Below are 25,144 nucleotides of genomic sequence, written 5' to 3'. Positions count from 1 at the left end.
ATATATGTTTTTGTAGCCATTCTGGTTTTCTTTCCATGTTACCAATAATATCTTTTGTGAATGGGAAAGCTTTTACCCAATGTTTCAGTCTTGCGTCATTTATTTCTGTAGTTGGTTTTATTTTGTCAAGGAACATGTTTTTCAATACTAACATTTCATTTGGTACTGTCCATTTGAGTTTTCTTAAATATTCATCCCTTCTCAGTTCATTGTCTGCAAAGTAAGTTTTTATGACATTTTGCAAACTTTCGTTTGCAAGGTCATGTACAATAGGTTCTCTTCCTTCTCTCTCCCTAACTTTCTTTCTAAACTCTTCACCAAATATACCATCTCTATGGTTCTGTGTAGTTCTTTGAGATAAATGTTCTAGAACGTCAGGTGTTATATTTCCATCAGCCATGTTCATTTCATACTGGTCCAAAATATCTGCATCTTTCATATCTTTCAATGGCATTAAAGCCGCGCTGAAAATACCAGCTATATCTGGTTCACCATTCACTTCCATTGCGTCTACAACTTCTTGGAATTGTGGTTGTAAGTTTATGAACCACCTATCCGGATTAGCTTTATGACCCCATCTCATTGTAGTTCCATAGTCTGCAGAAACAAAAGTAGGTTTGTTTCCATATTGGTTAGGTTCTGAATGAACTTTAAACAATGTTTCATTTCTATATGTTTTGTTGAAATTTAACCTTTTATTTTCACCGAGTTCAGCCAAAGATTGAACGTTATATGGTCGTAAGTAAAAAGGATTGTTGTATTTGCGTACATTTCTTTCAGTTCTTCCATTCTATGCTGAATATTTTCATCTGATGTTGGAGTCTTTTGTATGTCGGCGAACATTTTTCGATATTCTTCTACTATGTCAGCTGAATTTTTCTTAGACTCTTGGAAAGATTCCATATTCTCCGCATACTCTTGTTGAGGGTCAAGATTTTTCGGCTGTTCCAAATCTTCATCTAGTTCTGTGAAGTTAGTTTCCAAAGGAGGGACTTGTTCGTTTCCTTCAGGCTCTTCTAGCTGTTGTTGCTGAACTATTTCTTCCATGTCTGGTTGTATCTGAACTTCTTCCTGTGGAGTTTCTTGTACCTCATCTGCTGGCATTCATATATTCCGAGACCGTTTTTAACAAGTTCCCTATTTAAGCCATCCGCATTCATAACCCTTTCTTCTTTCGTTCCGTCTCTATTTTTTACGCGTTTCATGAAGATAGTTGAATTATCATTTATCTCTGACACCAAATATCTCGGAGTAAATTCATCATGTCATTTGGATGATATGCTATTAAATCATATCCCTTAGCGAGCTTGTATTTTCCAGGTTTGAAATTATATCCCATTTGGTGCTGAACCATAAAGCTAAATAGGTTCGGGTCAGTATTTCCTTCCTTGAACTTTCTAATAGCTTCTTTATATCTGTCACTAAAGTCAAGAGTATCTGGGTAACCATAGTCTTCCTTAAGCATTTTAAGAATTCTTGTTTCCTTGTTCTCTACTTCTTTTATGTCCTTGCTCTGTTTGTGGTTGTTGTTGTGCAGGGTTTTGAACTGTTGGTTGTGTGCAGTGTTTTGAACTGTTGGTTGTGGTGCAGTGTTTTGAACTGTTGGTTGTGTGTGCAGTGTTTGAACTGTTGGTTGTTGTGTTGGTTTTGGTGCATGCCTGTGTCTGTGTCCATGTGACGATGTAAATGTTTTAGGTAGTCCTGGTGCAGGTGCTTCTCTTGGAGGGTTTGGTGGTATATAAGTTCCACTAGCTAGTATATAAGTTCCACCAGCTGGTATATAAGTTCCACCAGCTGGCACATATGTTCCATCTGCAGCATAATGTCCTACCTGACTTTTCGTTTTTAAGAAAGCATTTACTAGGTCTGTTTTGGTCTGTTGTAACTCTTTTTCTTGACTTTCCACAACAGTTGCTCTAACGGCGTCATAGGCACTTTGAACTGCCTGTCTCGTTGCTGCATCTGTTATTTTCGTCATATTTTGTGCTACTTCTCTTAACTCTTTGTCGAAACCTTCAGACTTCAGTTTCTTTCCAGATGAGAAGTCGTTCACTAGTTTCACCTTACTATGAAGAGCTTCGAAGGCGTTCTTAAAGTCAGCATTCATTAAAGCTTCATTTGAACTGTCTTCATCCGCTTGTATTTTTGTCCTTATTGACCCTATAAGTTGGGCTGCTTTAGCGTTGGCTTGGGCATCTAACCAGTCATTGTTAGCTTTTATATATTCTGCGCTTTTCATTGCCTTTTGCATGGCTGCGTCGTTATTTTTACTTTCTTGTGCTAAGTTTTCATACTGTACGGTTTGGTTTTGCAACTGTAAAAGTTTTTCTGCCTTTACATTTGCTTCAACTTCTTTTTTATACTCATCGCTATCCATATATGTCTTCAGGGCTTTTTGTTTTTATCTTCTTCATCTTTCAGTACTTTATATTGAGTAGTATGGTTTTTCAAATTTATAACATCTTGTTCCATTTTTGCTACTTCTGCTGCTTTTTCTGACACTTTTTTCGCATATTCCTCTGTACTTAGTTCTTTCAGTTGTTCTTCTTTCTTCTTTTTCTCTACGTTTAACTCATTGAGTTTCTTTGTGTGTCTGTCATATTCTAGTTTCTTTTCGTTTTCACTTATTTGTTTCTGTATGTCTATGTTTGACTTTTTGACATCTGTTATTTGATTTTTGAGTGAACTCAAATTCATTTGACTTTGAGGGTTATAAGCTGTTCCGTCTGCAGCTCCACCATAGCCTGCCATTTTCGCTAAAAGTGCCGCTCTTAAACCTCCACTCTGTGCACCAATAACTCGGTTTAAAAGCATAGGGTTTGCTTGACATTTGTTGCAACATAGTGGGGTCATTCATCATTGTTGTTGCAACTGTTGTTGTGGTGTCAGTTTTACTATTGGATGTTTCAATGCTCCCTTCCTCTTACGTATATTCTTACGTAGCTTACGTGGCATTTTAAGTGAAGTAAAAAACGGTTTTTGACAGATGTTTATATGACACTTTTTGTTCAGCACAAAAAACTACTCGGTCAAAGTGTTGTCAGTTTTGTAAAATAACCGTCCTATCTCATTCTATAAGGGGAAAAAGGCTTCTCAAAGTATACTTCCTTGGAACGCCGGTAACTTTTCCTGTAGCGACGATAGACCCTTACTTGTCCGGACAAAGTTATACTATTTTGAGTGCTCTACAAAAAAGTCAACGGCAACGACTCTCAAAAACCGTTGTGTAAAAAGTTTTACCGTTGGACAAAAAAGTATATATAGAAAACAAAAAACGTTTATAGTTCATTCAATATTTGAGATGGAACGGTTTTCCAACGGTAACTATTAAATAAAATAAAAAAATAGAGGGGGTTACCGTTGACGAAAACGGTTTTTTTAAACTTTTCTATGAGTAGTCCGAAAAAAACAGTTCATTTTTCATAATGGAAGGAAGAAAAAATGTCGCAAACAATTCGTCGACTACCTCTGCAGTTAAAGTTCCTACAACTTATGTCTCACCATTCTCAAAACCCTTACGACCTCCTATAATACCAAAGCAACTTCCTCATACAATTGCAAACAATTCGTCGACTACCTCTGCAGTTAAAGTTCCTACAACTTATGTCTCACCATTCTCAAAACCCTTACGACCTCCTATAATACCAAAGCAACTTCCTCATACAATTGCAAACAATTCGTCGACTACCTCTGCAGTTAAAGTTCCTACAACTTATGTCTCACCATTCTCAAAACCCTTACGACCTCCTATAATACCAAAGCAACTTCCTCATACAATTGCAAACAAATTGTCCAACAATTTGAGTTCTTCTTCTCAAAACACAACAGATACAGTTGTCCAAACAGCACCAGAACAAGTTTCACATAGTTCTACAATTCAAGACAAATTGTCCAACAATTTGAGTTCTTCTTCTTCTCAAAACACAACAGAAACATCTGAAACAGATTTACAACCAGCACCAGAACAAGTTTCACATAGTTCTACAAGTATGTTAACAAGAGCACAATTTCAAGATTTAATTTCTCTTGAACAATATTCGAGTAACGAAACACAAAGCGACGACTGTAACCTCTCGCTACCCGAATCCATTCAAAGAAAATACGCCATGAAAAGACTGAAATTGTTGTATAAACTTCTTAACAATTGGGGAGTCGAAGACAACTCAGATTATAGTGAAATGTTTAACAAAGTCATAGAATCTGTTAAACCAATTGAAAACGACATAAAAAATCCCGGTGTTCTTGTAGACCTTTTCGCCTCAAAATTACCAGTTACAACCAATCTAATAGCAACACAAGCTATAGAGCAATTTATTTTATGTTTTCCCAAGCAATATAGACAACACCTGAGGGAAACAAGAATAGGAAAATTTCAATTGGTGTATCCTACAACATACAACTATTACGAAGAAGCAAATGAATATGGAGAACTCTCATTCCATTTCACACTTTCAGTTCCTGAGGGGAAGAAAAAGCAATCTATCATGTACAATCTCTTGCAGGATGTGAAGGAAAACCCACATAATAACTACTGTTGCAATTGACAAACCTGCAAGAGTCGAAGACGATGTTTTGTTCGCGTCCATTGCTGGTTTTGGCATGGGAGAACCAATTCCAATTTCCCATTTCACAGAATACTCAGCACAACATTTTCAAAATGTAGAATTCGTGTTCTACGACCATCAAAAGTTCCTGCTAACAAAGCCAAAGAAACAATTTGTCTCAATATTTGTTGCTGGTCATGTGGCTGACAAAGAGCCATCAGATACTGACTATGAAGAAGAGGAGGAGGAAGAAGAAAACGATAGCGATGTCGTTCTTATCGAATAAAAACTTTAATTTCTTACTATATAATTTTTTAGTTCTCCTCTAGGTTTTTTAGGGGCTAGAAGGGGCGCAGCCCCTGGAAGCCCCACTCCTTTTTTTTTTTTTTTTTTTTTTTTTATGTTAATTATATAATAATATGTATTATTATAAAAAAGAAAAAATAAAGCACGTTAAAATTTTTCTTTCTTGATTTTTTACAAAATCTACTTAGAATTATGCAAAATATGACTAAATAATTATAAATTTCAAGTTAAATTTTAATTTTGATAAATAATTTAAATTTCAAAATATCAAGTTCAGTTCGACTATGTATGTAGTAATTCTGTTGCATGCTAAGTTCGGTCAAAATGTAAACCTCTCAATTTTATCGTCGGGGGAAGTAACTCAATTCCTTCAAAATTATTCTTTAAATGTTGAATTTAAAGTTATTTAATTTGGATTATAAATAAATAGGCTAATACAATATTTAAAAATGAGAAAAAATAACTTTTCAAAGAACTTTTCATAATCTCAAAGAAAATTTTTTATTCAATAATTATATAAATTAATTAACATTCATAATGAAATTGGATTTTTTTTATAAAAAATTGGTCCTACTTAACTTTTTGAGAGAATTTGGCTTTCTCGTAAACGAAAAAGGGGATTTGACGGAGTCAAATCCCCTCACAAAAAGTGGACTTTACATGTCAAATTTTATATGCATGTAATGTCCACTTTTATGAGTTTTAGGAAGGAATTGGAAGCCATGAGTTACTGACATTGCATCAGTATCTCATAGCCTCCAATTCCTTCAAAAAATGGGAGAAACTTTGTCCGAATAGTTTAACATTCGGACAAAGTTTCTCCCATTTTAAGAAGGAATTGGAGGGTAAGAGATATACCATATGAATGTATATCTCTTACCCTCCAATTCCTTCTAGAAAGTGTCCAAACTTTGGGTTAATTGCAAAGTATTAACCCAAAGTTTGGACACTTTCAAGTGGAGATGGAAGGCTTTGGGGTATATATTAATACAATATACCTCAAAGCCTTCCATCTCCACTACAAATGTGAGAAACTTTGTCCGAATAGTTTAACATTCGGACAAAGTTTCTCCCATCTTTCAATGTAATTGCTACCTGTGAGGTACTGACTTGAAGTCAGTGCTTCACAGTAGCAATATCCAAAAATTTAAAAACATTTTATCAGTTCGTTAGAGAACTAGAGCCTCCTAGGTACTGAACCAGAATCAGTGCCTAGGGGACTCTAGTGATCTATATAAATCTGAGAAACTTTGAGGAAATTGTTCGACATTTCCTCAAAGTTTCTCAGCAATTTAGCGAGGAATGTTCGTTATCGTGTAGATATTTATAATATATACATGATAACAAACATTCCCCGCTAAAAGATGTAAAATCTTATAAGAAATAATTGCAAAAGAATAACAAATTGCAACAAATTTTATATGAAACTGAACCTTATGAGGTAGTGATTCAAGATCACCGCCTCATAAGATTCAGTTTCAATCTCAAGTATCTCAAAAGTAAGGCTCTATTTTTTGCCATGTAAAGTGTCACTTTTTCTGTCCAAATGATAAGTTATTCAGAGAAGTTTCCCAGCTATCAAGAGGGAATTGTTCCTTATGAGGTATATATTCATACTGTATACCTCATAAGGAACAATTCCCTCCTTAAAACGAGAAAACTTGTTCGAAATTGTTTATCATTTCGAACAAGTTTTCTCGTTTTTAATAAGAAACTAAAGGCTATGAGGCACTGATTATATATTAGTGCCTCACAGCCTTTAGTTTCTAATAGATAGCTGGGAAACTTTCTCCAAATGATAAGTTATTCAGAGAAAGTTTCCCACTATCAAGAGGGAATTGTTCCTTATGAGGTATATAGTTATAATGTATACCTCATAAGGAACAATTCCCTCATTAAAATCGTAGATATTTTTTACTTATTACTCATGCTTTCAAAATCACAATCCTCTGAAAAGTTATTTTTTATTAAGAATTTAGAATTTTGATAAATACCTTTTTTAAATTTGATATAATACTTATATATTTTCAAAAAGACATTTTGAAAAGATATCTCAAAAGTTCTCTGAAAACCTATTTTTGATTAATTTTGAGAAATATCCGTATTAAATTAATCAATAAATTCATTCAACACTACTTTAATTTTTAAATTCAAAAAATTATATGTGCTTCTTAAAATGTCTCACAAAAATTTTATTATAAAATTATATACAATATTAAAAATCCCACAACATTTTTTACTTTACATAATCGTACTTCCTCGACGATTAATTTTCCCTCAATTCCTATCGTTGACCGAACTTAGCATGCAACAATTCCTCAATAAAGTGCCAAAACCCTATTAAAATATATGAACATTTTCAACATTTTAATGTTTTTATTTAAAAATTTGATGGAATATGAGCTTCAAACAATTATTATGTAAATAAAAATAATTAAATATATGTATTTATTCGTATTACAACCGTAGTAAGTCGATTCTTCCTTTCTTCTACTGAGTTTTGAATTTGATTTCGAATTGTAAAGAGATTCAAAGGGAAAATACTAGCGGATAAAAACTACCTCCATGAAAGGGTCATAATGGAGTCAAGTTGTATTTTTTGATATTTTTTTGCTTTTCGAGCCTAAATAGGTAGCCAAGATAATGCCTAAAAATAAGGTTCTAAATTCTGAAGTTTACATGATCCTCTCGTGTGCACCCTTAACATATTACAAAATATCATCGGAATAACAATAGTTTTTTTTGTCAAAGTTTTCTTCTTTTTGTTTCAACAAACTTCTATTATAATATTGAACTCTTTATTCAACTTATCAGTCGATTTACACTTAGAGTTATTACAATCGAATTCGACGATTCAGAAGAATATCAATAAATTTGCTTTTGTTTGAACTTTTCATCATGTCTATAGGAAGTAGAGAAAAATTGCAAATGTAAATACATGCAAACATATATCAGAATTATTTACTAAATAGACTTTTACATTTCTCTTTTCTGAATTTGAAAATATTCGAAAAATACTTATTTTTTCAATTTCGAATAATAAATAAGAAAAGATCATATTCAAGATCGGAAAATTTTCTGTTCATAAGATAGTTGCCTTCATTTTGACTCAATAATGAATTATATTTTCATAACAAGTACATGCAAATTATATATCGAATATCAACAACTGTATTACAAACTCTTGTATTTCTCTTCCATTAATTGCTAATGCATTATCAAGTCTACATCTAACATCATATAAATATATATATAAATACTTATTTGCAGTTTTGTTCTATATAATATATAGGGTTGTACAAACTGGCACAATTTTGCGGGCCGCCTGCCAGGAGCTGGCACGCGGCCAAAATCAAAAAAGTGGCCAAAAATCGGGCCTCGTGGCGTGGAAAGGGTGGAGCCCGAAGGGCGACATCCTTTCCACGCCACTCGGCCTATGACCACAATTATATAATATGCTCATTATTATTTTTTCTTCTTTTCTCTTCTTTTTTCTTCTTTTTCTTCTTTTTTCTTCTTTTTCCCTTTTCCCTTCCTTTTTTTCTAGTTTTGGAAAGGAAAAAGTAAAAAATTAATAATTAATTATTACTATGAAAATATACTTTTTAGCTTATATTGTAAGCTGTGAGAGTTTTAAGTGATGGAAGATATAAATCAAATTTGAAATTCAACAAATCTTGTTATGATTAAGTTGAATATTGTACTCTAATTAAGAGTTTTCAGTTATGAACTCAGGTATTATATAATAAAAGTATAACTCAAGATAATAAAGAGGTTTTTAAAATGTAGATCTGAAAATCAAACTACCATGTTTGATATGATTAAGTTGAATAATGTTATTTTATTAAATGGTTCAAATCTGTGAAATCGGCAATTACAAATTAAAGCGTAGTTCAAAAAATTAAAGAGATTTTAAAAATTTAATATCAGAATTAAACTAAAAAAAGGATTTAGTTATTTCAGTAATTATCAGAAAAGGTTAAAAAGATAGGGTAAGTAATGAGACTTGAGTGAGATGTGAGAAATCATATGTAAATAATTAGATATCTGATGAGTAAGGTAGTAATGAGAGTTAAGATCTGGTTAGTAAGGTAGTAATGAGAGTTAAGATCTGGTTAGTAAGGTAGTAATGAGAGTTAAGATCTGGTTAGTAAGGTAGTAATGAGAGTTAAGATCTGGTTAGTAAGGTAGTAATGAGAGTTAAGATCTGGTTAGTAAGGTAGTAATGAGAGTTAAGATCTGGTTAGTAAGGTAGTAATGAGAGTTAAGATCTGGTTAGTAAGGTAGTAATGAGAGTTAAGATCTGGTTAGTAAGGTAGTAATGAGAGTTAAGATCTGGTTAGTAAGGTAGTAATGAGAGTTAAGATCTGGTTAGTAGTAAGGTAGTAATGAGAGTTAAGATCTGGTTAGTAAGGTAGTAATGAGAGTTAAGATCTGGTTAGTAAGGTAGTAATGAGAGTTAAGATCTGGTTAGTAAGGTAGTAATGAGAGTTAAGATCTGGTTAGTAAGGTAGTAATGAGAGTTAAGATCTGGTTAGTAAGGTAGTAATGAGAGTTAAGATCTGGTTAGTAAGGTAGTAATGAGAGTTAAGATCTGGTTAGTAAGGTAGTAATGAGAGTTAAGATCTGGTTAGTAAGGTAGTAATGAGAGTTAAGATCTGGTTAGTAAGGTAGTAATGAGAGTTAAGATCTGGTTAGTAAGGTAGTAATGAGAGTTAAGATCTGGTTAGTAAGGTAGTAATGAGAGTTAAGATCTGGTTAGTAAGGTAGTAATGAGAGTTAAGATCTGGTTAGTAAGGTAGTAATGAGAGTTAAGATCTGGTTAGTAAGGTAGTAATGAGAGTTAAGATCTGGTTAGTAAGGTAGTAATGAGAGTTAAGATCTGGTTAGTAAGGTAGTAATGAGAGTTAAGATCTGGTTAGTAAGGTAGTAATGAGAGTTAAGATCTGGTTAGTAAGGTAGTAATGAGAGTTAAGATCTGGTTAGTAAGGTAGTAATGAGAGTTAAGATCTGGTTAGTAAGGTAGTAATGAGAGTTAAGATCTGGTTAGTAAGGTAGTAATGAGAGTTAAGATCTGGTTAGTAAGGTAGTAATGAGAGTTAAGATCTGGTTAGTAAGGTAGTAATGAGAGTTAAGATCTGGTTAGTAAGGTAGTAATGAGAGTTAAGATCTGGTTAGTAAGGTAGTAATGAGAGTTAAGATCTGGTTAGTAAGGTAGTAATGAGAGTTAAGATCTGGTTAGTAAGGTAGTAATGAGAGTTAAGATCTGGTTAGTAAGGTAGTAATGAGAGTTAAGATCTGGTTAGTAAGGTAGTAATGAGAGTTAAGATCTGGTTAGTAAGGTAGTAATGAGAGATCTGCGGGCAGTAATGATACATCTATGAGTACATAACTAAAACCTGAGTTCTATGAGCGAAATCTGAGAGCTAAAAGCCGAGAGATCTAAGGTAAGTAATGAGAGAAGAGAATTTGAAATTTTACAAAATACGTTTACTCATACAAAATAATTCGCATTCTTTTATAACGAATCTCAATGCCAATTAATACATAAAACAGATTTTAGCAATCAATTGCAAGATTTAGAAAGATTTTATTTATAATCTCAGCCAAATTAACAAATATTTTATTGATTTCGTAAAAAATAGCAATAAAACATAAAAATATGACATTCTATTTTTCCAAAAAAATTTCAAAAATCATTTTTGAACATGAAATTTATATTTTTTAATTTTTTTTTTAAATTTTGAATTTTTTTTTGGAATTTTCAACCATGTCAAAAGTCGGGATCTACAAATGTATTCTCTTTGACATAGGATAAAAACATCCTTTCTTATAATTTCATTGTAAAATAAAATTTTCTTAAATTTATTGAATCCAAACTCAACTTTGCAACATTTTATTATCATAAAAACTAAGAAACATCAGGTAAACTTCAATTTGGAGAGCTTAAAATCATATCTAAATTGAAAAATAAGGGGAAAAAAATTGTAAAAAAAAATCTCATTAGATGGGGCAAAAAGTGACTTTTTTAATGTGTTTTTTAAAAAAATCGTGCCAGCTGGCCAAAAAAGGTGTGCCAGCAAGCGTGCCAGTTTGTACAACCCTATTGGCCCGTATAAATATTGTTAGGCACTATATAGGGATGCTATTTATCCTATTTTCATCCCATTTTACTGTTATCGCCTAGTGAATGTACCTTTGCGTTTGTATTGAAATTATAAAAGAATTAAAAACGCGGGTAAAAAATACGAAGGTACGGACAATCTCTCCTAACCAAAATTTTGCCCTAAAACTCCAGCTGCAGACTATAGATATAGTTTGGAGAAAGTCTATCAATATAATTCTGAGGTATATAATCATCCCGAATTATCAAGTAAAATTCCTTAAATGTCACGACAGTGCAATCCAGTCCAAGTAATATATCAGTTTCATATCATAAAACGAATTGTATATCACTACAATGCCGTAAATTTGATTCAATTTATGATATTGGTATAAAGTTTAAGCTTCCTTTATCTTGCACATAGTACCAAACAGTCCAAGAATCTCATATGCCAGCTATAATTTTAACATTACATGTTGAAACTGCTAATATGAAAATAAATAGACTAAAAACCTGTTTTATATTCTTTCATCGATGTAATTTACTGATTTAGCTTGTAATTGTAAATATTGTAATACATTTGTTTTAAAATTGCATATTAATTGGTTTGATATTTGAGATAAAAATATTTTTAAAAAATAATACTATAATTGATCATATTATACGATATAAAATAAAATTAAGATTCTCATTCTGTTCAATATAAGAGTTGGAAATTCCTTTTAAAAATTCAAAAAATGAAATATATTAATCAAATTTGCGATTTTTCACTTGAAAAAACAGATTTTGAATATTTTTTGGAAAGCCAACTTGCTTTATTATTATCCAAACTTTGAAGTCCAATCCTTTTGAAGTGAAAAACCTTTTTTTGTGATTCTGATATTAAATTTTTACATTCTTCAACTTAAAGCTAAAATAGTCTCAGTCGTAATGACAAAAATGATATGCACTATACAAATTTCATGTAAAATAATAATGATTTTATTCCAAAACAACAAGTAAATATATTAAATGTATCTAAGTGTATTCGTAAATGTTTCGTAATGGATATTGATTGAGATATCAAACAATAACAGTATGATAAGATTTCAAATATAAATATAGAATGAACCTCATGAAATCAAGCTTTTGTTTGGCAAACAAATATCATTTGTTAAGTAAAGTCAAATCAATTGTGCAATACTGGGTTGAAGCACTTGAATACCGCGGTTAAATCTCTGCACAAAAACCGTATTGATATATTTACTGTATATTGCAGTTGTGAAATTAATTTTTAAATTTGATTTATATATCTGATTATCTTACAAAAATTTTGGTTGGAAACTAGCGAATCGAAATTTGATTTCTTAATGTATGCTTTTGTAAACTTAATTCATGGTTCTAATCATTTTAGAAGTTATCCTATTATTGCGAATAGTTTTTAACGACATTTACTGATATTGTAAAATATAATCAATCCAAAGAGGGTTCATTCGAGTTAACATCCATTTAAAAAGTATAGATGGTTATGTTCTGTTGCATTTCACAATGATTGGTTGATAAAATAAATAGGGAAATATGATTTTGAAAACACCAGATCACATTGTTTGAAAAATAAGATAAATAAGTGTGATGATTGAGCAATGATATAAAATTATAAGAAAAGTAGATGTTGGATAAAAATAGTAAAGTAAATATTAATTTCGGCTAAAGTTACGCAATCGTATTCTGATTGCGGAATATTGTCTCAATCTGGGAGACATGCATTGGCAATGTCTCCCAGAATGACACATTGCGACCGACAAGAGTGCATAACACACTCTTGTCGGTCAAAGTTTTGCAATCACACTCTGATTGCAAAATATTATGCCATTCCGGGAGACATGCATTGGCAATGTCTCCCAGAATGACACATTGCGACCGACAAGAGTGCATAACACACTCTTGTCGGTCAAAGTTTTGCAATCACACTCTGATTGCAAAATATTATGCCATTCCGGGAGACATGCATTGGCAATGTCTCCCAGAATGACACATTGCGACCGACAAGAGTGCATAACACACTCTTGTCGGTCAAAGTTTTGCAATCACACTCTGATTGCAAAATATTATGCCATTCCGGGAGACATGCATTGGCAATGTCTCCCAGAATGACACATTGCGACCGACAAGAGTGCATAACACACTCTTGTCGGTCAAAGTTTTGCAATCACACTCTGATTGCAAAATATTATGCCATTCCGGGAGACATGCATTGGCAATGTCTCCCAGAATGACAAATTTTGAACTACTTTTTTGCATAAAATACTATTTTCTTTCAAATTTCTGAACTTCATTTTTTTAATATAATAATATTGTATTAACCATTATATTTTCTATCCCTATCTTACTTTTACACTGATGTTCTCAATGAAATCTATTGTATCATATCTCAAATACTCTCAAACAAAATCTTTTAAGATCATCAAAGGATCCACTTGATTTACATCTTTTTTGTACAATGAATGCTAAATACCGACATAAGAATCTTCAATATTTTATATTATTTGTCAAATATCTTAAATCTGAGATTGATTTACCATGATTATTCTAATATTTTTAAAATCATTCTAATTCTTTAATAATTCATTAATTCATATATATATTTGTTAATTTTCTTGATATATCAAACAATCAAAATTGGGAGAAAAAAAATAATTAAATGAGATTTGAACCTGATACCTCTCTTTGTAGGTTCAAAAACCGTTCAGTTACACAACATATTTTATTTCTATATTTCATATTGACGTTCCTATTAGATTTTAATTTGTGTTTCCCCCTTCTAAAATCCATCATCATGCTAAATTACTCATTTTGCTTTAATTGACCAAATCGCAAATTATATAATTCTAACATTTCCATAAAAATCTCTCATATTCATTATTTACTTTTTTAATTTTCTTCTTTTACTATTACATTTCTTTAAATTTTTCAAATATTTTCAAAAAAATAAATTTTTTCCTCATATAATTTTATATCTCAAAATTGAACATTTTATATTACTAGTGAATACAATAGTATTGACCTAGACACCATCCCCATATCATATACAAAATTTGGAGCCAAAATCATCGTTAGTTAGTATACATAACAAGGGTACGACGGCACTGCGTTCCACCATACCCCTGTTATGTGAATTTGACACTTTACGAAACCGTTAACGTATATTTTACAACACAAACGACAACACTAACTTAACCTTAAATATTTACAAAGCCGCCAACCACTTCACCTCACTAACGTTTTCACAAACGACTTCACTACTGTAAAAATAAACGTTCTCACTTACAAAAGTATTGCAACTCCTCCCATTGCTGTGCTTCATATAACAGCTCATAATCTTCTGACTCACTTTCTTCTTCATATAGGTCAAAATCACTGTCATAGTTTATACCTGTAAGTTTTGACAAAGCTAATGAAACACGCTTACCGTTTGTATCATATGCTTGTATAAACTTTCCATTATGCTTGTAGTCATAAACGCTCAAACTAACTTTACCCTTTCTCCCTCGTATCTGATAGAATGTATTTTCACGAGGAACGAAGAACAAATTCTTGAACTCATGACCGTTGTAGTTTGTTATCTCAATAGTTTTCGTCATTTATATAAAAATAAACTTAAAAAATAATGATATCACCACCCTCACACATATGAAAACATCCATTTAAATTTAGGGTAGAAGGGTAGATCTAACCTCTTTTCTAACCTCTTTTCTAACCCTGTTGAATTCATTGCTTTATAACTCTCTTCCTTGGTTTCTTTTTAGTTGCTTTCTTCACGTCTGTCTCCAACTTGACTGTCTTTCTTCTTCGGCCGTAATGATACCAATTACTTCCACCAGTCAATGGGTCAAATGGTCTTTCGTAAGGGTTTCCATACATTCCATAGGGACCATACGGAAGAACTACTGGTGGAGAAGAAACATTTTCTTTAGTTCCATCGAATCTATTTAAATGCATTGTTTCACCTTTCATCTGGTCATTAAAGTCTTTTGCGTGTTTTGCAAACTCATCGTCCTTTCCTAAAGCATTTTCTGACTCAGTCGCAACCAAATTGGATGCTTTATTTATGAGCCCTATTTTATTTAATCTTAACTTCTTTGCAACCCAGCCTCCAATCTTCCCTTTATTTGCGTCTAATGTCTTTGAAACTCTTCCTCCACTCATTTTATTTACTGCGTCATAAGCTCCAAGTGCTTTTGCTCCAAATGCTAATGCTTTTGTTCCCATTGCGCCTAAAGCTGCCCAAGCTACCATTTACACCATATTAAAATCATCTCTCTTCAATATTATCTCATAAAAGTTCTCGTTACTGGAGAAAGTCAATGAAACATAAGCGTTCTCACGGGCTTCGCCCTCACCGCTTTGCGGTCTATCTAACTTATTTCTTATATCATCTATACGCTTCAAAATGTCTGAACAATTGCTAACATCTTCTACAACAGTTATTTCATCATGAATGACCTTCAAGAACAAGCTCATTTAATATGCTATTAAAATCATCTCAATAATGAGTCCATCCTTTCCATCTTTAGGTAGCACAACATCTTTCATTGAAGAAGGTTCGACAAGTCTTATGTTAAACTTACTGACAAAGTTTGTTATACTATAATGCTTTGGCGGCGAATACATATAGTTTGAAAGACATAATATAGATTCTTCAGCAAATTCACTTATACTGGATTTTATAACAATGTTCTCACGAGACCAAATACCACCAATTGACAATCTTGTAAGCAATCCTGCTGAACCTTCAACTGTAAACGTCGATGGTAACATTCCACGAAGGTCATCTATTGACATCGTTGAGTCACTGAATTTAAATATTTTCTTAAAGCAATCGTCATTATCTAACCATGCAATAGCTTTGAAGTTTTCATTCGAATATACATCTGCTTCATTAAATGTAAAACCTGACTTCTTTGCAGAGACGACTTTAAAATCTATTGAGTTTGTTTCAAAATTATATGCTATGGTAACTTCTGAAGGTAATGGATGCCCTTCCGCAGTCAGTTGTTCTCTCACTACCGTTTGAAGCTTTGTGTTAAAAACTTTCATGTCATCTCCAGTGTCTAGGTTCACATACACAGCAACAGGAAAACTATCTTGCTTCTTTGTTTCATCATTATATCTCAAAACATTAAAGTTCTTCAATAATATTGTTCTTCCTGCTGGAATACTTCGAACCTGTCTGATTTCAATAGCTTTCTCACCTCCTACATACTCCACCCAGTGTCTTGGATATTCATAAGTATACTGACTTTCTTGAATTTTGGTTGGTTTCATCATAACGTGTTCATAGTATATCTTTATACTCTTGTCAGTTAGACTCGGTGCTATGTTCTGAATATTTCTGACTTGCATTTTTAATGGAGATAAAATGAAGCATTTAATACATGACGTAGATGAAGACATGAATGAAACCACAGACAAACTTAACTCTTCTCTTATTCTTCCTTTCAGTAAGGACTATGAGTTCTGTTCAAATGGTGTTTATTTCTATTGTGGAAAGATGGGGTCAGGAAAGACATTTAACCTCATTCGTCATATACTCATAACAGAACGTTTAGGAAATGACTCATATTATGACCAAATCATTATATCAGCAACTTCAGACTCTATGGACTCAACAGCGAAAACATTCATGTCAAAAGTTCAAGCCTCGGTCGTTAAAGTTCCAGATAGCAAACTCATTGAATTTCTTCAACGTTACATTCGACGTAAGAGAAAATATTATGCCATCGTAGAGTTCATACAGTCAGGAATGCAAAAGACTTCTGAGGAGATGGAAAGAATTATTGACAAACACCACTTACGTCAGTACTCAGGAGTTTACGATATGAAACGACTTACAAACTACATTCTGTCAAAACTTTCAAAATACCCCTTCAAAAAGTATCCTTCAAACACTCTGCTCGTTTGTGACGACTTCGCCGGAAAAGGTTTAGTTTCAAAGCCTGACTCACCATTAGCTAACATCATAACTAAAGTCAGACATTACCATTTAACTGTAGCAATACTTATGCAAACATGGCGTTTTCTTGCTTTAAACATAAAACGTCTCATAACTGACTTCGTTATCTTTCAAGGTTTCTCACGCTATGATATTGAACTCATTTGGAAACAGTCAGGTATAACATTACCTTTTGAAGAAATTTGGGAAGCATATAAGTCTCTCATCTCTCCTCGTTCATACCTTGAGATTCATATCATGACTAATACCATTAAAGTCAAAATATTCCATGGGAACGACCAACATTGTTTTAAAGTTTAACCTTCAATTGACTGATGGTAAACAAATTCCATGCATCTCTGTCGCCATTTCTGTTAATATTTTTGCTGTCATTCATATCATCCACTTCCCCATCCGTTAGCTTTTGAGGATATGCGTTAGAATATCTGTTCTTAAATGAAGGCTTTTCACCTTTGAGAGCATAAACTCTATAACTTTCTGCATACTTTATGTTTGAACCTCCTGAGCCATCATTGACATAAATTTTTATAGGCTTCCACCCTTTGTTCATGTTCCTGCTTCTTCCCTTAGCTCTTTTGTTCAGTAGTTCTACATCTTTATACACAGCTCCTGTCTCAGTGAATTCAACAATATTTTCATTCGTTAGCTTTACATTCAAACCCTTGTCGAGTATATTGTTCATTTCATACATATAAAAGGTTTTTATTCTATATGAAATGAGAAGCAAATCCATCTTAGCTGGTGCCGTTAATGTTCCAATTGAACCAACATCAAATGTTGACTCACGAACGACAAACAATATTGTCATAAAGAACTATAGTTCGGAGTGTTTGAAAGAAAAAGAACCAGAACTTAAGTCGGTGAATTTAAACACAGCTTCAAACGCTAACGCTACATCAGATGTTAAGTTAGAGTATCCACCACTGGACCAAATTCTTTCAAGAGAAGCCAACGACAATCCTTACACAAATGTTCAAAACAAATCCTTCAGATAACGTAGACCATTACCTTCTTCAGTTATACCAAACAATTTTACTCAAAGACGATAAGAAGCTTTTGACAAATCTTATAAGCAAGAACCAAATAATTCTAACAAAGGAGGACCTTGAAAATGTTATATCACGAATAACAGGGAAACAATGTGTCATTGACTATCTCGACCCTGAAATCGAATGCTGTGGTCAAACTCCCACTATTCATGAAATAGGTAACATCCGCATCATTGAAACACCAGGAACTACAGGAGTTGAGTTTAAGTATAAATATTCGAACGAGTATACAAAACTATCTACTGACTATAAACTTTGTTTGAAATATGTTTTAGTAAATTAAAGCAACTTATAGTATTCTATCCAAAATTCTTCAACAGTATCGAACTCATCTTCATAATGCAAACCTAATCTTATTGACTTGGTGCAGTTTCACTAACACAATATTTTTCTGTTCTCTTGACTGACATAACTAAACTCATTTGTTTCATCAAACAGCAACAACCAAAGTTCATGACCTAATACATAACATTCATACTTTATATTTTTAGCTCTGAGTTCTCTTGTAAGCTGTTGCATTTAATATTTTCTAAAAAGTCAACTTCAACAGTCATTCGCACTGGTGCCTTTAGTTCTACAGGCTCTCCTTGAAAGTCAACAAGTCTGAATTGCATATCTTTCAAATTATGAGGACTAATGCGAACCCATTTACCTAAATGAGTTGCTATGACAGGAACGTTTGGAATGAACATTGAATTGACTGCATAACAGAAGGATTTATATTCTACTGAACCTTTACTATAGGGTGTCCAAAGGTGTGTTTAGCACAAACCTGAATACTGCGAATAGAAATAAACAAGTTACATATATATAAAGTTTATTTAAATATAATCACCATTGGATTCAATCACGCGTTCGCAGCGATCGATCCAGGCTTGAAAGACACGCTTTAAATCATCATGAGAAAATTGCTCAAATTGCTCTCTTACAAAATTTTCAAGATCATCTGGACTCGCGAATTCGCGTCCTTCAGCTCTCTTTTTTAGCGTGCCGAATAAATAAAAGTCAGAGGGTGCAATATCAGGTGAATAAATTGGGTTTGGAACAACTTTGACATTGTTTTCCACCAAGTAATTCAGTACCTTATGACTTTTGTGAACTCTTGAATTATCAAAATGAATTGCAAACTTTTGTTTTTGTTGTTTGGATTTCTCAAACTCATCAGAATTGATAATTTGAGTAAGAACATTGTCAATTAGATACTGAGCATTCATCATATTAGGTTTTTGAAGAATATCAATTGCGATGATGCCATTCACGCCCCAAAAAACCGACAACATCATCATTGGTGTGTCAATTTTTTTCTTCGGGAATGTTTGCGGATTTTCATCCTTTGGGATCCACATGATTTTGGCTTCTGTTGCATATTGAAACCAAGACTCGTCCCCTGTTACTAAAAAGCGAAACTTCTTGGATTGATACGCACCCAATATAGAGAGGAGCTCTTTCGAAGATTGGACTCTAGATTTTTTTTGAACTGAATTAAGGTTGTGCGGAACCCAACGTGTATACGCTAGTTTGTAGTTCAAATAATTGTGCAGATAATAACTGACTGTTGTACGTGGTATCTTTGTCATCTCCTCTATCCTTCTGAGTGATGCTCTTGGGTCTTCATCTAGCGCTTGAAGAATTGCTTTGATTTTTCTTTGATCCGGCGATTTTTTGTCAATTTTTATGATGGGCGCCTTTTTGTTCATGAAGTGATACATCCTAACATGATACGTTACAGTGGAATAGCTAGGAGCATCCATACCGAAGCATTTTACCAATGTCTCGTAGATTTTTTTACAGTCTTTGCATTTTTTTGCAAGAACGAGGATGTTTTCTTTATGATTCATTAAAAAAATGAAAAAAATCCCGCCAAAATTTCCCGCGAAACCGCCTCTTGTCTCAAAATTTATTTTATATCCCGGCATGGCGCCAAAATACAACATACTCATCATATACATATATTCATATTTTTTATTATATATTTATAATCAGCATATATCTCCTTTAATAGTCTCATATAGAGCGCTGTGCTAAACGCACCTTTGGACACCCTATATTAACTCCTGAAATACCTGTGACATTAGCTATTTTTGACTCAATGTATAAACAATTGCCATAACATACGTATGGAACAGATTTCATCTCAATCGTTTTGTCAACACTTTTCAAAGGTAGTTGCATATGGTATGCTCCTAAAAGAAGTTGAACTCTATGACTCATTCGTGTTATCTTGAACTCTTTCTTGCTACTGAACTTCAATGTTCCCTCAGAAGAGAGTTCGACATCTATGTTGTCAATAGTTTCTTCATTTATGAGAGTATCTATGACTCCAGCAATTTTATCTATTCTATACTCTGCTCTGTTAGGAAATGTTATAAAACTTCTTTTGTCATCTATTTCAATCTCTATGAAATCTGTTTCATCTGTTATGACAAAAGTTGCGATAGTATTGAAGTCAACAACTCTGAAAGCAAGTGCTTCATTCTGTAGACCTAAGTTTGTTTGTAGCTTTACTGTCCCGTATTCGTTTGGTCTGTACTTTGCAAATAGAACAACATTTTATTCTCATTAAAATATGACTATTGCTGCATATGCGTATGAAACAAATGAAGCAAGAAGAGCACATGAATTAGTAAACGAAAACTCAACTTTAACCATTGAAGGCAATGATTTAGTCATTGACGATGGAAAAACTAAAAAAGTCATTGATTTCGATACTTTTAACACTTATGACCCATTCATTACAACAAGCAAGGTTCCCATCATAAATGATGGAACGGTGCAATATATAAATTCTACAGTAGATGCCTCATTAGTGAAAGTACTGAATGTTCTCATTGAATTGTTAAAGAGCTTTCGATTTGACGACAACATTAAATGCCTAAAGAATTTAGTCATGAATGAGAAACAAATTCTTGGCGTTGCTGGTAGCAGTAATGATGTACACCTTATGACATTAGAATATTATAACGAACATAAAGATGAACTGAAAGGAGAGAAGGGTGACACCGGACCTCAAGGACCACAAGGAATACAAGGAATACAAGGAATACAAGGACCTCAAGGCGAGAACGGTTTGGATGTGTAGATGGAAAGGATGGAAAAACTGCTAAATCATGGATATGGAACCTTATAAATACTGGTTTAACAGCTGCTTCATATGGAGTTCTTCAATACCAAATCGGAAAGATATGGGCAGTACTTGGTGAAGAAGCTTTAGATGACGTTAAAAATGCTTTGAACTTCATTTCAAATGGTTCGGATACAATTAAAACTTTATCTGGTTGGATGCAAGAAACAAGGAGTCAAATAGATACTGTAAGACGTATAGCAAACAATGCACGTACGGGATTGGATACTTTACGAGAAGCACAAAATACACTAAAGGAAGCAAATGATATTCTTGGCTCAGTATCAGACATGCATGAAGATTGGCTTAAAGGTATTGACAAATCTTTAAAAAATCACAGTCAGTCTATTGCTGACTACAAGAAAAGTATAGATTTTTTACATAGTGCTATGGACGTACATGATGGAAGCATAAGGAACTTACTTAATGCTAACAATAACTTACCAGGAACTATTAAAGCTTTTATAAAGTCCTTTGTAAAACCCGGTGCTCTAACATTTAGGTCTTTGAGAGCAAGAGCATTGAAGTCAAGAGATGCAGAAACTCCAAAAGAACCTACAGAAGGAACTGAAACAACAGAAACTCCAAAAGAACCACCAAAACCAACAGCTAATGAAATATTGTTCGAATATTTTCCAAGGTACTCTGTTCTCATTGCATACATTCAAGAAATACTTAAGAAAGCAGACTTGACTTTAGGAGATGATGAAAGTTCTGTATATCTTTCGTTCCAGTTTCAAATAGCAGAACTTTTGAGACAGATATGCTTAATGTATGACAACATCTCTGATTTCACAAGATATGATGACGACCATGACCCCGAACACGGTGAAGAAGAAGTTTTACAAACATCCATTAAGACAGGAAAGGTTTTAACTCAAAGTCTCATTATTGACACCAAAGATGGCGAAGTGGACGTTCTTCAAGAGCTGAAGAAAAATACTTCTTCGGGAGGTGGTGGTAGGCATGAACTTGAAATAAATGAGATAGAAGAGAAATTAGCCGAAAAAGCAGATAAAGAACATAAACACAATATCTCCGATATAAATGAACTTCAAGCTACATTAAATAGTAAAGCAGATAAAAACCATGTTCATTATATAAGTTCAGACGAACAGATTATAACGGACTATCATGGATATTTAACACAGGGTGAAAAAGTGAAGACGAAAAATGTTAATGAAAGAAGATATAAATTCATTCGTGCTAAAGGTTATGACATACACTGTACTGTACAGTATGACACAGGTATAGCACCACAAACATTTGGTTATACCGGTGAAATTTATGCTTCATACTTCTTTGTTAACGGTGTATTAGTTGAACCAAAATTTACTTTGAGAGTTAAGACAAAAATAACGTTTGAAGATGCTATTAAAAGTAAAGCAGACAAAGATGAACTTGACGCAATGAACAAAGTTTTGAAATCTCATAAACACAATATCTCCGATATAAATGAACTTCAAGCTACATTAGATAAGAAAGCAGATAAAGAACATACACATAAATCCTTCTCAACTGTTAGAGCAGACGACATAATATTGAACTTTGACCTTGGTTCAAGTGCACCTTTAGAGAATCCAAGTACAAGCGTAAAAGATACACTAAACAGTTTAGATAACAGTTGCAGGAACATTGAAAGTCATGCCAGAAACTTTGAAGCACATGAACTACCAGCAATGTTAGATAAAAAGGCTGACAAGAACCATACACATAAATCCTTCACTACTGTTAGAGCAGACGACATAATATTGAACTTTGACCTTGGTTCAAGTGCACCTTTAGAGAATCCAAGTACAAGCGTAAAAGATACACTAAACAGTTTAGATAACAGTTGCAGGAACATTGAAAGTCATGCCAGAAACTTTGAAGCACATGAACTACCAGCAATGTTAGATAAAAAGGCTGACAAGAACCATACACATAAATCCTTCACTACTGTTAGAGCAGACGACATAATATTGAACTTTGACCTTGGTTCAAGTGCACCTTTAGAGAATCCAAGTACAAGCGTAAAAGATACACTAAACAGTTTAGATAACAGTTGCAGGAACATTGAAAGTCATGCCAGAAACTTTGAAGCACATGAACTACCAGCAATGTTAAATAAGAAGGCAGACAAAACAGAGCTTCAAACATTAAAGACTCAGATTCTTGAAACATTATATCCTATAGGCTCTATTTATACGTCAATGAACTCAACAAATCCTTCAAAAGTTTTAGGTTTTGGTGCGTGGGAACAGATTGTAGATAAATTCTTATACTGTGCTAACTCTTCAAAGGAAACAGGAGGTTCAAAGAAAATTACTGAAGCAAACCTTCCACCGCACACTCATACAGGAACTACAAACTTTTCTGGTGACCATAGTCACTCATTAAGAGACCATCCATTATACAACTCAGAATATTATGCTGGCAATGATGTTTTATCTCCATCTTATAACAATTCAGCAAAAAGACTTTTCGACCAACTGAACCAGGAGGAAATCATGTCCATACTTTCACAACAAATCCAACAGGCTCGGGTGCAGATTACATGCCACCATTTGTGACTGTATTTGCATGGTACCGCGTTCAATGAACGCGCTTGAGCCTGCTTTGCGGGCTTACCGTCTTGAATAAAATCTTTAACTTTACATAAATGAGCTTGAAAGAAGTATTCGAACAACATCCATGGAGGTCATTTAAGAAGTTCAATGAAGCTGCAAAGAGTTGGGGATTTACTAACAGAGCTGAAGTGAAAAGGTTCTTTGACAAAAATGTTGTACATCAAACAAAAATAAACCCTTACGACTACTTTTTACCAATTTACTCCAACACTCCTGACGCATACCAATTTGACACTCTCATTCAAAGCAGAAAAGGAGGACATAAACCATTCCTCATCTTTATTAATGTTAACACTCGTAAAGCATATGCATATCCAATGAAAAATAAAGGAACTCGTGAAGTGTTAAGAGTTTTACAAAAGTTTGTAGCAGAACATAGCCCAAGTACTTAACATCAGACCAAGACAGTGCATACCTCAGCAATGAAATCACAGATTTTCTCATTAAGCATAACATAACTCACTACACTACTGAAGACCATAACCATAACATACTCGGCATCATAAACCGCTTCATAAGAACGCTCAGAGATTTAAATCAAGAGCGAGACTTTACCGAAGAAACAATGAAACATTTTCTCGAAGTATATAATTCCTCAACACATTCTACAACAGGACATACACCAAATTCAATGACACAACAACAAGAAGAAAAGTATATACAAAAGAAACGAAGCCAAACACAAAATATCAGAAATTCAACACAATTTACCCTCATTCCTGGTACAAAAGTTCGTGTAGTTCTTGACGACAAACCGTTGACAAAGAAACGTTTAAGGTTAAGTCGAAATTATTATATCGTAGACTCTACGCAAGGTAATGGATATCTTATAAAAGCTGCTGACGACTCCATAGCGTTTTATCCTCGTCATAAATTAGTCGAAAGTAGTAATGGCAAACTTGCTGAAACCATTGACGAAGCAAAGCGAGGAGTGGTTATTGAAATACTTGACTACAACATAAACGATGACACTTATAAAGTAAGATATGAAGGAGGCGTTGAAGATGTTATACCATCTAAGAACTTGAGAGAGTCAAAGCCAACACATCTGGGACCATTAGAGCGGGAGTACTGGAAAGACAAAAATATGCCAGAAAGAATAAGAAAATTCTTCTAAACTTTTTCATTAGATGTAAATCAGACATGAATGAGAACAGTCATGTATTATTAATGGTACCAAAAATATAATTTAGGTGAAGTGGTGAGATCTCACCTCTTTTTTCACCTCTTGAATTTTCATGAATTTTCATGAATTTTATATATTAATGTTTTCGCTAAGCCACTTTGTGCCGTCAGTCAGTCAGTCAGTCAATGAAATTTACACCCAAAATATATTTTAGGTGAAGAGGTTAGATCTAACCTGTTTTCTACCCTCATTTCTACCCTCGTGAATTTTCATGACTTCTTCGTAAATGTTTTG

General features: G+C 33.4%; 9 protein-coding genes and 4 pseudogenes across 13 annotated transcripts, besides 9 other annotated features; 6 read left to right on the top strand and 7 right to left on the bottom strand.

Moving 5' to 3' along the window:
- Positions 1-640: part of a mobile genetic element that runs on past the window's edge.
- Positions 641-1,146: 506 nt separating this feature from the next.
- TVAGG3_0249990 lies at positions 1,147-2,107 on the bottom strand (annotated as a pseudogene). The gene has a single exon. A coding segment is annotated over exon 1 (961 nt).
- A 1,318-nt stretch (positions 2,108-3,425) lies between these two features.
- Positions 3,426-4,235, top strand: TVAGG3_0249980 (attachment subunit-related family; the record flags this gene model as incomplete). The annotated part of the gene is made up of 1 exon (XM_001291776.1): positions 3,426-4,235. A coding segment is annotated over one exon (810 nt), but the record flags the coding sequence as incomplete, so codon positions are not given.
- A 364-nt stretch (positions 4,236-4,599) lies between these two features.
- On the top strand, positions 4,600-4,830 carry TVAGG3_0249970 (attachment subunit-related family; the record flags this gene model as incomplete). Its single annotated transcript, XM_051227988.1, has 1 exon — positions 4,600-4,830. One exon carries the CDS (start codon positions 4,600-4,602, stop codon positions 4,828-4,830), a length of 231 nt encoding a protein of 76 aa, XP_051112974.1.
- Positions 4,831-5,449: 619 nt separating this feature from the next.
- Positions 5,450-6,386: a mobile genetic element.
- Positions 6,387-6,406: 20 nt separating this feature from the next.
- Positions 6,407-6,745: a mobile genetic element.
- Positions 6,746-10,956: 4,211 nt separating this feature from the next.
- Positions 10,957-11,051: a mobile genetic element.
- A 3,201-nt stretch (positions 11,052-14,252) lies between these two features.
- On the bottom strand, positions 14,253-14,573 carry TVAGG3_0249930 (uncharacterized protein; the record flags this gene model as incomplete). The annotated part of the gene is made up of 1 exon (XM_001284534.1): positions 14,253-14,573. One exon carries the CDS (start codon positions 14,571-14,573, stop codon positions 14,253-14,255), a length of 321 nt encoding a protein of 106 aa, XP_001284535.1.
- Positions 14,574-14,700: a terminal%2Cinverted (terminal inverted repeat of Maverick-1B transposon ID:TVAGG3_0249700).
- Positions 14,574-25,144: part of a mobile genetic element that runs on past the window's edge.
- Positions 14,701-15,228, bottom strand: TVAGG3_0249920 (protein of unknown function, DUF4107 family; the record flags this gene model as incomplete). Its single annotated transcript, XM_001289008.1, has 1 exon — positions 14,701-15,228. The coding sequence occupies one exon, from the start codon at positions 15,226-15,228 to the stop codon at positions 14,701-14,703; it is 528 nt and encodes a 175-aa protein (XP_001289009.1).
- On the bottom strand, positions 15,454-16,194 carry TVAGG3_0249910 (uncharacterized protein; the record flags this gene model as incomplete). The annotated part of the gene is made up of 1 exon (XM_051227987.1): positions 15,454-16,194. A coding segment is annotated over one exon (741 nt), but the record flags the coding sequence as incomplete, so codon positions are not given.
- TVAGG3_0249900 (protein of unknown function, DUF4106 family) lies at positions 16,592-17,238 on the top strand (the record flags this gene model as incomplete). The annotated part of the gene is made up of 1 exon (XM_051227986.1): positions 16,592-17,238. A coding segment is annotated over one exon (647 nt), but the record flags the coding sequence as incomplete, so codon positions are not given.
- TVAGG3_0249890 (uncharacterized protein) lies at positions 18,474-18,686 on the bottom strand (the record flags this gene model as incomplete). The annotated part of the gene is made up of 1 exon (XM_051227985.1): positions 18,474-18,686. The coding sequence occupies one exon, from the start codon at positions 18,684-18,686 to the stop codon at positions 18,474-18,476; it is 213 nt and encodes a 70-aa protein (XP_051112971.1).
- Positions 18,736-18,763: a terminal%2Cinverted (terminal inverted repeat of Mariner transposon ID:TVAGG3_0249870).
- Positions 18,736-20,039: a mobile genetic element.
- TVAGG3_0249880 (Mariner transposase) lies at positions 18,816-19,943 on the bottom strand (the record flags this gene model as incomplete). Its single annotated transcript, XM_051227984.1, has 1 exon — positions 18,816-19,943. One exon carries the CDS (start codon positions 19,941-19,943, stop codon positions 18,816-18,818), a length of 1,128 nt encoding a protein of 375 aa, XP_051112970.1.
- Positions 20,012-20,039: a terminal%2Cinverted (terminal inverted repeat of Mariner transposon ID:TVAGG3_0249870).
- On the bottom strand, positions 20,040-20,543 carry TVAGG3_0249860 (annotated as a pseudogene). The gene has a single exon. A coding segment is annotated over exon 1 (504 nt).
- TVAGG3_0249850 lies at positions 20,561-21,150 on the top strand (annotated as a pseudogene). The gene has a single exon. A coding segment is annotated over exon 1 (590 nt).
- TVAGG3_0249840 lies at positions 21,505-23,696 on the top strand (annotated as a pseudogene). The gene has a single exon. A coding segment is annotated over exon 1 (2,192 nt).
- TVAGG3_0249830 (integrase core domain containing protein family) lies at positions 24,290-24,841 on the top strand (the record flags this gene model as incomplete). The annotated part of the gene is made up of 1 exon (XM_051227983.1): positions 24,290-24,841. One exon carries the CDS (start codon positions 24,290-24,292, stop codon positions 24,839-24,841), a length of 552 nt encoding a protein of 183 aa, XP_051112969.1.

Source organism: Trichomonas vaginalis, chromosome IV (genome assembly GCF_026262505.1).
Source record: "Trichomonas vaginalis G3 chromosome IV, whole genome shotgun sequence".
Classification (NCBI taxonomy): domain Eukaryota; phylum Parabasalia; order Trichomonadida; family Trichomonadidae; genus Trichomonas; species Trichomonas vaginalis.
The sequence above is the reverse complement of the archived record's forward strand: the minus strand, read 5'-3'. Positions and strand labels throughout refer to the sequence as shown.